This window comes from Diaphorina citri, unplaced genomic scaffold (genome assembly GCF_000475195.1).
Source record: "Diaphorina citri unplaced genomic scaffold, Diaci psyllid genome assembly version 1.1 scaffold2735, whole genome shotgun sequence".
Classification (NCBI taxonomy): Eukaryota; Metazoa; Arthropoda; class Insecta; order Hemiptera; family Psyllidae; genus Diaphorina; species Diaphorina citri.
In genome coordinates this window covers 1-12472 of record NW_007380152.1, presented here as the reverse complement: position 1 = coordinate 12472, position 12472 = coordinate 1, and the positions used below count along the sequence as shown (strand labels likewise).

The 12472-nt window shown below is 41.2% G+C and overlaps 1 protein-coding gene across 1 annotated transcript; it reads right to left on the bottom strand.

Moving 5' to 3' along the window:
* Positions 1-1046: 1046 nt before the first annotated feature.
* Positions 1047-12102, bottom strand: LOC103519451 (serine/arginine repetitive matrix protein 2-like; the record flags this gene model as incomplete). Its single annotated transcript, XM_026830949.1, has 9 exons — positions 1047-2957; positions 3112-3338; positions 6350-6978; positions 7204-7373; positions 7667-7981; positions 10146-10242; positions 10479-10557; positions 10888-11002; positions 11949-12102. Coding segments are annotated over 9 exons (3369 nt in total), but the record flags the coding sequence as incomplete, so codon positions are not given.
* Positions 12103-12472: the final 370 nt, after the last annotated feature.

The window sequence follows — 12472 nt, the reverse complement described above, 5'->3', positions numbered from 1 at the left end:
AAAACCCCCACAAATTCAAAGACAAAGATTTTTTGCACCAAATATAATTACCTATTATTTCCCCCCCTTTGTGCTTTAACACTTGCATGTCCTTCATTGAAAGAATGTTTCTTAGACTGTTATTTTTTTTTTCTTTTTTGACGCACATTATTATGTAGGGAGGCAAGGACCTTAGTAACACAGGACAGGTTCACTCACCTGATGCCCGATACCATACACAGTTGTGTTTGCAATTCAAACTAGGGTGAGTCAAAAGATTTATTAAAGTGTTTATTGAGCATGCTTGTATCGGGTGTTGAATTGAGTCCCAAGACCCTTTTTTTGGGCGTTTTAGAGCCAAAAGATTACGTTTAAAAAAAAAAATTGAGACACGTACCTAGATATAAAATCTATGAATTGAATCTTCTACTTTGCCTCTCCTCGTTCCAACAGAGTCAGCGATCGAGGGGAAAATATCTCTGCTTTTAAAGACCAAGCACAAGTCCTCATGATGGTTGACTGCGGTTCAGGACGAGCCAGCCACTTTAACATGCCTAGAGCTAGAGACCATCACCCCGGTATACAATATACATCATATATGTATAGCAGATACAGAAGATATCTTTATCCTGCTATCGCCATTCGGCGAAAGCTGAGTTTGAGTCTCTGTAACTGAGCCTCGATATCAGGGAGTGATGTATTCCCTGAGCTACTCACTGAACGAGTTGATACGTTACCTGACTTGATTGCTTGGTTAGAGCTACTCGACAAGTCGCAGGAATGACTACCTGGCAATTTAGCCTGATTACGGGACTCATTGCTTTCGATAGAGTTACTAATCGAATGACTGTGACGTAATCTATTGGAACTGCTGAGTTTGATAAAGAAGGCAAGATTTAAAAATTCAATCATTTCAATTAATGAGAAAATAATGTATTAAGAAACAAATAAAATATACCTACTTTTATTCGAAATCGTCACTTCTAGCCTTCACACAGGGCTTTAGAGTGTTGAGCAAATCATCACTCAAAGTACGCGCCTTATTCATGGAATAATTTGCCACTGCTCTCCCCAGAATAACTTCATACCTTCCAAATTCCTATGACATTTACTACAGGACATTAGCTAAGCATCATAATCCAAATGCTTCAAATCAGTACTTTCCGAGGTCCATTCTTCAAACTTGATAAACTCCGTAACATGGTGTATAAATATGACGGAACTGAATGCAACTTGAGAGTGGCTTCCGGAATTTAGGACATGCCGACATGGCGGTCACTCCAAGAAAAGTGAAATGAAAAACACGCATCAACGCGGCGTTGGAATGAAAAAAGAACTCTACCCATGCTAAATAATAATAATACTAATGTTGGTTTGACAACTCACCGTATCAACTCATCGGTTTATTTGGTGACACCGCTGCATCATCTCCTTGTATATCACATCGAACGCATTCTGCAGGAAAGCCAGGAAGCTGAGATACTGACTTGTCTCCTGTTTTCCATTCTCATTCTTCAGAATCACCTGGGTCTCGCCGCTACCGGTCGCTCCCAAACAACTCAGCGACACAACGAACTGGTTCTCACTCAAACTCTCTCGGGCGTTCATGAGTAGGAAATTTGTCTTGAGTATTTCCACTTGGAATTTGGAATGGTTTAGGGATCGCGGGGGACTGAATCCTACCTCCTTGAGAAGTTTATTTCGCTTCTGACACACATCCAGCTTGTGTGTGCCTTGTAATAGGAACTCCCACGCATTGACGTACCGCTTGCAATGGATTTCAACCCGACAGACTTTGGTCAGATAGTCAGTGAGAACTGAGTTGACGATATCGAAGAATGCGCGATCCCGTAGGTGCGTGCCGGCAGGTGGGTATATCACGATGATAACCGAACGCTTGTTATCGACTGTTCGTGTTTGTATGCGATAGGTTTGGTCCTTAGGGTGGGGGTGGGAGGGAGAGGGTCCATTGAGCATGGGAGGGGAGGTAGAAACATGGGCAGGTACAGATGAAGATGAAGGCTGATTCGAAACTGGTGGATGTTTTGTTGTGGAAACATTTCTATTGACAGGAGATCGTTGCTTTGTAAAGGGAGGTAATTGCTTTGAGGGAGGTATTTGCTTTGAAGTGGGAGGTATTTGCTTTGCAGCAAGAGGTAGTTGCTTTGTAGCTGAGTTCTGTTCTCCATTTAGTGTACCTTGGTGGGATTCAGATCGTTTCTTATGCACAGAATTGTCATTGCGATGAATATCTTGCTCTTGTTTTACAGGTAACGTTACTGGTTTACTGTTTGATGGCTTCCCTGAACTGCTTTTGAGGGATGCCGAGTTATGTCTAGGCGTTTCCGAGCTTGTTCTAGGGTCGTCTCTAATTCTAGGGTTGTCTTTAGTTCTAGGGTTGTTGGAGCTTGTTCTAGAATCGTCTCTATTTCTAGGGTCGTTTCCATTTCTAGAATCGCCTCTATTTCTAGGGTCGTTTCCATTTCTAGAATCGCCTCTATTTCTAGGGTCGTTTCCATTTCTAGAATCGCCTCTATCTCTAGGGTCGTTTCTAATTCTAGGATTGTCTCTATTGGTAATGTCGTGGGAGCTATTTCTATGACTATCTGAGGTATCCTGCGTTCTGTTGGGTTTATGCTTCACATGACTTGGCCTGTCTTTTGGTTTCCCCGTACTGATTCTGGAGTTACTGCCAGCACTGCTCAAACTGTGTCCAGGCTGGCTTGACGTATTAGAAGCATGAACCCCACGTTGAGTAGCGCTGTGTTTCGAATGTCCTGAAGCTGAGGATGTACTTCTCGAGTCCCAACTCTTCTTGGTCGAACTATCCGGGTCTGAGCTACTCGTACCGTTCTCCGAGACGTCTCGGGACAGTCTCAGCGTGTTCTCCAGGTCGGACACATCGATGAAATTGACGCGGCTTGTGTCCCCTGGGTTAGGTCGAGGGAGAGGAACAATATTGCCACTCTGCTGTCGACCTGAGCCGGTCTGAGCTACTCGTACCGTTCTCCGAGACGTCTCGGGACAGTCTCAGCGTGTTCTCCAGGTCGGACACATCGATGAAATTGACGCGACTTGTGTCCCCTGGGTTAGGTCGAGGGAGAGGAACAATATTGCCGCTCTGCTGTCGACCTGAGCGGCCCATCATGAGTTTGAGTCTCTGTAACTGAGCCTCGATATCAGGGAGTGATGTATTCCCTGAGCTACTCACTGAACGAGTTGATACGTTACCTGAGTTGATTGCTTGGTTAGAGCTACTCGACAAGTCGCAGGAATGACTAGCTGGCAATTTAGCCTGATTACGGGACTCATTGCTTTCGATAGAGTTACTAATCGAATGACTGTGATGTAACCTATTGGTTTGGTTATTCCATCTCTTGACGTTCACGCGCCTCCCGCCACAATTTATACTCAATTCATATTTACTGCTGGTTCAATTAATTGGAGAAAGGGATTCTATGGGCGCCAGGGCTCAAGTCCTAGCTATGAAAAAAATCCTCTTTTTTTGTATTACTACATTATCTAACATCCATTCCTAAGTTATTTAACATCCATTCCTATAGGGGAATCCGTGATGTTATTAAACTAACACCAACACAAAGGTAGAACAAGAAGGATTAAGTAAGTAAGCTTATCCGTAAACGGAAAAGTTTGCATACGTTCAAAATTTCTAGTTAAAACTCAAGAGTTCTCTTTGTTCATTGAAATTTTCTTATTATCACAAGACCAAAATTACACTTGGTAAAACTTTAAAGTATTAAAAAATAAAAAAAAACTCCGATATACGCGTATCGATAAAATATATGAAATCTGTAAACTTAAAAGTCAAGAGTTTTTTATTTTTTAATAATGAAATTTTCTCTTATCCCTGGCAGGTAACGCATGACATTCTATCAAACTCAGTACCTTGTGCTGTACTACGACCATGTGGTAATGTAGTGACAGTAGAGTGTGTGGAGAAGATTATTAAGAAGGATTGGATGCATCCACTAACTGGAGAGAAGCTTACGGAGAAAGATATCATCTATATGCAGAGGGTAAGTTGGATTTCAATTGAATGCCCATCAGACCTAGACCTATCAAACGGTCTGAAGCTTTTTCCGTCACACACGTTCTGAGGGTCTGAGCGTGAGTGACGGGTGTAGTGGAGAAGATTATTAAGAAGGATTGGATGCATCCACTAACTGGAGAGAAGCTTACGGAGAAAGATATCATCTATATGCAGAGGGTAAGATATTGGATTTCAATTGAATGCCCGCCAGACCTAGACCTATCAAACGGTTTGAAGCTTTTTCCGCCACACACGTACCGGGGGTCTGAGCGTGAGTGACGGGTGTAATATAGGCTCACTGAACGAGTTGATACGTTACCTGAGTTGATTGCTTGGTTAGAGCTACTCGACAAGTCGCAGGAATGACTAGCTGGCAATTTAGTATCCTTAACAGCCTGATTACGGGACTCATTGCTTTCGATAGAGTTACTAATCGAATGACTGTGATGTAACAGAACACATACCAATAGATCAATGTGATTTCTCAATTTTTAGCCTTAAGATACCATGTATCTTAATTAAGAATCTTAAGGCTAAAAAACAATTTCTCAATTTTTTAGCCTTAAGATACCATGTATCTTAAGAATCTTCAGGCTAAAAAATTGAGAAATCACATTGATTGATCTCAGGTACCATAAGCTTTGTACAAAACAATACAGATAATAATAGACATTTGAGTGGAAGGAAAATACTACGCGAGTTGGGGACCCGTGCACCCTTGATACTGAGTATGTCATGGAACTTGTCCGAGTTCTGATACAACAGCCTCGTGGTCTCGTGCAGCATATCTAAATAGGAACTGCCTGAGAGGAGAAGAAGACATAACAATAGATCAATGTGATTTCTCAATTTTTTAGCCTTAAGATACCATGTATGTTAAGAATCTTAAGGCTAAAAAATTGAGAAATCACATTGATTGATCTCAGGTACCATAAGCTTTGTACAAAACAATACAGATAATAATGGACTTTTGAGTGGAAGGAAAACACTACGCGAGGTTAACGTCGGAGGCGTTCTCTACCACCTAACCGTACCGGAGTTTCATTTTCATGTGGTCAAATTCTGAAATAAATGAGGATAAAATTACATGCCTTGGTTGGGATCGAACCCACGCCCTCCTGTTTACAGGATGAAACATGATGTAAGGAATCAATTATCTGCCAGTCTAGTTAGCTAGGGTAGCGCGTCATTGTAAGCGCTAGACCGCGGGTTCGATTCCCGCCCGGGACAATTTTATCCTAAGCCACATGTCCAAAAAAAACGTACTTTTAACCTATGATTTATGATGTATTGTGATTTAATACATTGAAAAATACAGTATTGTTGTACAAGTTTGAAGTCAATCCCATAATCAGGGCTGGAGCTATGGATTTTAAAGATTAAAATCCGCCATGTTATTTCTCTGATAATAGAAGGATCAAAACTAACAAAAAAAAAACGTACTTTTAACCTATGATTTATGATGTATTGTGATTTAATACATTGAAAAATACAGTATTGTTGTACAAGTTTGAAGTCTGGGATTGACTCAGAGCTGGAGCTATGGATTTTAAAGATTAAAATCCGCCATGTTATTTCTCTGATAATGGAAGGATCAAAACTAACAGAAGCACTCTGAAAGGGGATTTGTGCTTTGAAGAGGTCTCTTTCATGATTCATCTTGAAATTCGGACCCAAAATTGAGATTTTATATTTTGGATCTGAGGATACTGTTTATAAATCAGGCTGAATTTCTCATATAATTTAAACCCTCTTATTTCAGGACACCACCGTGTATTGTCCAATGAGTCAGCGTCCACTGAAAATGAAAGATCTGATCCCAGTCAAGTTTACTCTGGTCAAAGATCCAACTGATACCAAGTCCCTCATTCTCAAGCAGAATCGATACATGTGTCCGGTAATTATCAAGTGGTCATACTTTTTTGACTTGGCGGGACGGAGCGCTACTTAATTCGTGTTAATATAGGCCGAGCGGTGCGCTTCCATCTCTTGACGTTCACGCGCCTCCCGCCACAATTTATACTCAATTCATATTTACTGCTGGTTCAATTAATTGGAGAAAGGGATTCGATGGGCCCCAGGGCTCAAGTCCTAGCTATGAAAAAAATCCTCTTTTTTGTATTACTCCATTATTTAACATCCATTCCTACGTTATTTAACATCCATTCCTATAGGGGAATCCGTGATATTATTAAACTAACACCAACACAAAGGTAGAACAAAAAGGATTAAGTAAGTAAGCTTATCCGTAAACGGAAAAGTTTGCATACGTTCAAAATTTCTAGTTAAAACCCAAGAGTTCTCTTTGTTCATTGAAATGTTTGGTTATTCTCACTCTGCTGTACAGTACCTAGGAGTTGATTCTCAATATCTGTCACGTCTTTAGACCGAAGGTCTGTTTGAATTCGACTCTGAGGTGAATGATATGCAAGTAGCTTGAGTGTTTCCATGACGGAGCTGGAAGAACTGGTGGAGGATTGAGGGGAGCTAGAGACAGGACTGCCGGGAAACACATTGGATGAAGCGACAGGAAACAAAGGTGCCGAGGTCGTTCCGGGAATAGTAGCGGTTCCGGGAAACATACCCGCTGGAGTAGATACAAACGGCATCCGATGTTCAGGAAACGCGACCATACCAGGAAACACACCAGCCGGTCCGCGAAACACAGGTGTGACCGTTCCGGGAAACGGTAGTCGATTGACAGGAAACGCAGCCATAGGCGCGACAGAACCGGCAGGAAACATTGCTGCAAAACTCTGCATACCAGAAGGACTCGTGATGGGTCCATTACTCAATCTGCTTGTAGGAGGATCGTTACTCGGTTTATCACTAGATGGCGCTTGACTACCTGGGCAAGACAAGGCGATATTTGAGAACATGGCCAGCAGTGGATTGCTGTTGGAGTCAGAACTTTCATTTGTAGATTCACTGGTAGTGTTTTGTACATTGTTACAGCTTCATTTTCATGTGGTCAAATTCTGAAATAAATGAGGATAAAATTCCATGCCTTGGTTGGGATCGAACCCACGCCCTCCTGTTTACAGGCTGAAACATGATGTAAGGAATCAATTATCTGCCAGTCTAGTTAGCTAGGGTAGCGCGTCTGCCTTGTAAGCGCTAGACCGCGGGTTCGATTCCCGCCCGGGACAATTTTATCCTAAGCCACATGGCATGTTACAGCTAGTAGAAGTGTTTTGTACGTTCAGAGAGGTAGGATTCTGTACAGGAGGGCTATTTGAAGGATTTTGTACATTTACCGAGCCACTGAAAGGGTTTTGTACAATTGTAGACCGAGAGGAAGGGTTTTGTACAGAATCACTAGAAGTGCCACATGGCATTGTGTCTTAGTGTGTAAATAAATAATGGCATTAATGAAAAATAGGGTTTATTCTCGAAATGGCTAACTTTCTCCTGTTTCGTATTTCTTCTCTCTTCACTTTCAGAACGATAAGACCTTAGCAGTTACAGCTCACTCTATTCAACCTCTTAAACCTTTGTGGTTGAGTGGTCAAGAGCACTGACTCTCAACACGGAGGTGCTGGGTTCAAATTTTCCAGTGGTTGGTTTCCCAAAAGCAAAGGACACCTAAACCCTAAAGTAAACCTAATCCATTATTTCATTAGGTACCACACTCACCTACATCAACGTAGACATCTATATCACTATATCGAGACAATGACAGACCAATCTCAATGGATCCAAACACATACACATGCACCTTGACACTAATGCCATGGTCTCGGAGCACACTTGCACACCATGCACTGAACATCCTCTGTAGCTCGGCATACACCTGCCCAGAACCAGACTCATTATCGGCCCGGGACAATACTGACAACACAATCTCATTGGCTATTGAGTCAAATGTAACCAGCTGTGAGATGGTACGGTGCTGTATGGACTCGATAGTGGTTGAAAGGATGCGACGGAAATCATCTGATTCGTTGTTCTCTGAAATAGAACAGGGGGTTTTTATTGGTCACTGGTTTTTGTTTAGTTTGTAGACATTTGGTTTTGGCTACGAAACCAAATGTCAGCCCAAAGCAATCACCCTAGTCAGGGCTGATTGAGAGGCTGACAAAAAAACGCCGACCCCATCTGTACATGACAAAATAAGAAGAAAAAGAAGCAGACTGCTTTTTTTTTAATCGGGGAAGCTCAACCCTCTGAATACATATAGTGTTGCCAAATCTGCACTAGATTATTGAGTCTTCCTTTACAAATCCTCAGAAAATAAGGTCCTATCTGAGCGCACGGCAGTGCGCCAGGCCAAGTTTCAGTAAGCTCCCCTGTGTATCTTTACACGAACCGATTCGGTAGGTTTTTCTCACCTTCATAGATCGGCTTCCTCTAAAGATAAACTTTTGAAATTCAGAGCACATATTTAGGTAAGGTATATAAACATACCTTAAAAATTTCAGCTCTTAATACCAAGTAGTTCCGGAGATATAGAGGCGCAAAAATCGCAATTTTTTTACTCATTCACTCATCAAAATGATTAGGCACTTCCCAATGTCGTAGAAACTTGAAATTTGGCAGAATGGTAAGTTGAAAATCGGCAAAAGTTGCACTGGGCTCCGCCCACAGGCGCTACGAAACCAAATGTCAGCCCAAAGCAATCACCCTAGTCAGGGCTGATTGAGAGGCTGACAAAAAACGCCGACCCCATCTGTACATGACAAAATAAGAAGAAAAAGAAGCAGACTGCTTTTTTTTAATCGGGGAAGCTCAACCCTCTGAATACATATAGTGTCGCCAAATCTGCACTAGATTATTGAGTCTTCCTTTACAAATCCTCAGAAAATAAGGTCCTATCTGAGCGCACGGCAGTGCGCCAGGCCAAGTTTCAGTAAGCTCGCCTGTGTATCTTTACACGAACCGATTCGGCAGGTTTTTCTCACCTTCATAGATCGGCTTCCTCTAAAGATAAACTTTTGAAATTCAGAGCACATATTTAGGTAAGGTATATAAACATACCTTATAAAATTATCTGAGCGCACGGCAGTGCGCCAGGCCAAGTTCCAGCAAGCACGCCTGTGTATCTTTACACGAACCGATTCGGCAGGTTTTTCTCACCTTCATAGATCGGTTTCCTCTAAAGATAAACTTTTGAAATTTAGGGCACATATTTAGGTAAGGTATATAAACATACCTGGAAAATTTGAGCTCTTAATAACAAGTAGTTCCGGAGATATAGAGGCGGAAAAATCGCATTTTTTTTACTCATTCACTCACTCACTCACTCACTCATCAAAATGTTGAGGCACTTCCCGATGTCGTAGAAACTTGAAATTTGGCAGGATGGTAGGTCTTAATGAGTAAGTAAAGGGAAAAATCTGAAACTCGGCAAAAATTGCATCGGGCTCCGCCCACGGGCGGAAATAACCGCTTTTGGCGGTTTTCACTAAACGGTTAGAGATATCGAAAAAGTTATGAGAGTAGACCCCCCCCGAAACCATACCTGAAACCCGCCAAATATTAGTTTTTATTAAGATCAGAACAACGGTTAGCGGTGTTTTACCGTATTTTTACATTTCGACCGCTTTTTCACTGACTAAAGGCTTAGTTAAGTACCTATCGAAAATGATATGGTAGTATACTCGTATGTTGACATCTACTACCGTGACATGACAAAAATGATAGACACTAATAACACCAACAACAACACTAACAAAAACAACAAAACATCAACAACAACAGCAACAACTTATAGGAAAAAAAGTTTGCAAAGAGCTAGGTAATAAGAAGATCTGTAGTTACCTACTAATCATATGTAAATACACAATTAGAAAAAAGGAGTGAGATCCCCCACAAAAACGCAATTGTGAAAAAAGGCCAAGTTCCTATCGAAAAATATCGGACTATAAAAGTGGTGATATCAGAAAATTAAGGCCAAGTTTGCATTCCCAGTTTTTCGTGCCTGCTGAAAATGCTGAATTTTAATTCCTTTAACCTTCTCTTAATTTCAACTTGGCTATGTTTTCTACTCAAATAAATACCTAACTAAACCTGAAGGGTTTGTTCTTGAAATAGCTGGCAATCTCCTTCTGTCCTCGCTTCAATTTCAAAAAGATAAGACCTCACCATTTACAGTTCCCTCTAAGAAAGCTCTTACCAGGTTCAACTTGGAACACGTCCACTTCCATGGGATGTTGAGGTTGTATGTACAACGGCATAACTCGGATGTTAAGATTGAAATCATTCTTGTAGTGCTGTCTGTCGAGTGCATGCACTACAGATTTACTGTCAAACAAAACAAATGGAAAAATAAGTAGGTATTCTATTCTGACTGGGGGGAAAATGTAAAATGGCAGTTGAATCGTTTAACCTTATGCGATCAAAGATATGCTCAGTCATTGGTCAATGGTTAAGGATAAAGGTCTGCCAATCAACCATCAAACACTTTTTTGATTAAACTTTAAAATATCCACAACATTGACAAACTTACACTTTTAAAAACCGAATGAAGGTTAAGATTGAAATCATTCTTGTAGTGCTGTCTGTCGAGTGCATGCACTACAGATTTACTGTCAAACAAAACAAATGGAAAAATAAGTCGGTATTCTATTCTGACTGGGGGAAAAATGTAAAATGGCAGTTGAATCGTTTAACCTTATGTGATCAAAGATATGCTCAGTCCTTGGTTAAGGATAAAGGTCTGCCAATCAACCATCAAACACATAAGTCGGTATTCTATTCTGACTGGGGGAAAAATGTAAAATGGCAGTTGAATCGTTTAACCTTATGTGATCAAAGATATGCTCAGTCATTGGTTAAGGATAAAGGTCTGCCAATCAACCATCAAACACTTTTTTTTTTATTAAAATTTAAAATATCCACAACATTGACAAACTTACACTTTTAAAAACCGAATGAAAAATGCATTGTTTTGAAATGCAATCCTGAGAATTTTGCCATGCTTCTCAAATATACTTCTGATGATGTCCTCCTTGAAAAAGACTGAGGAGTTTCCTGAAAGTTTGAAAGGAATGATGGTGTGAGAAATAAAATTGGGCCTTACTCAGACATCAAGTTTTTATTAGGTACTATGTTCACGGTTGGATGAGAGGTTCATTTAAATGTGGTGTACCTACATACTCATTACTCAGTCTTTGAAATTTTATTGTAAAATCAGATTTAACTGAAGAAGAGTTGAGGAAAACAGAGCAACCTGAGGTTCATTTAAATGTGGTGTACCTACATACTCATTACTCAGTCTTTGAAATTTTATTGTAAAATCAGATTTAACTGAAGAAGAGTTAAGGAAAACAGAGCAACCTCCGTGGCCGAGTGAGTATCACACTAGGCTTGCACGCAGGAGGTCCAGGTTCGAGTCCCGGCGGGGCTGAGGTTTTTTTCGGCTCTGTAAGAGCAACCTCTGTGGCCGAGTGGGTATCACACTAGGCTTGCACGCAGGAGGTCCAGGTTCGAGTCCCGGTGGGGCTGAGGTTTTTTTCGGCTCTGTGCTTGGAGTTCAGGGTGCACTCAGCCTCGTGAGGACAATTGAGTAGCTACTTTAATCAAGTAGTGACCAGTGGTGGCATTACCAGAGTAAAAAGAAGAGAGCAACCTCTGTGGCCGAGTGGGTATCACACTAGGCTTGCACGCAGGAGGTCCAGGTTCGAGTCCCGGTGGGGCTGAGGTTTTTTTTGGCTCTGTGCTTGGAGTTCAGGGTGCACTCAGCCTCGTGAGGACAATTGAGTAGCTACTTTAATCGAGTAGTGACCAGTGGCGGCATTACCAGAGTAAAAAGAAAAATTATATGAGGCTCTTAGTAATGCTGTGATATCCACAAAAATTGTGAAGAAGCTCTCAGCTTCACCACAAATAAATCATGATTTAGATTTTTTTATATTTAGATTAGTTAAGGAAAACAGCAAAGTAGTACACAGTAAGAATAGCAGGACTCATTACTTACCAATGACTTTGATCCAGAATTTTGCCAAATCTTGAGCCTCATGTAGGAGTTTCTGATGTTTCCTAGATCTGATGTGATGCTGAAAACTGTCTGTATGCATTTGTTTCCCACACACATAGCAGTTGACAAATGGTAAGATCTTGTGTTTACCATTCTGTAAAAGGGAAAAAACAATGGAATTAATATCCGTCTCTCTATTACCAGGTAAAGTATTTTTTTTTTTTTTGGCATTGGTTTGGCACTAAGCCGCGACAATACAGCCAGAGTGACCAAGTAAAGTAAGTCGGTGGTTTTAGTCATGAAGGGATAAGGCTTGGTATACGTTCCGTACATGAGCGCTTGTCTAACACATGTAGTTCCTTATAAACAGAGGTTGTACTTGGTTTGGTCGTGGATTTTGTCTTCTCCTGAGGCTGAGGGTACCTGTCCGAGTGTCTCTTCCTAGCTTTCCTATCAGACTCACTCCTAGTATCATCTGTACAGGGTGTCCCTGTTACAACACCACACGGTATCACAGGGATCTC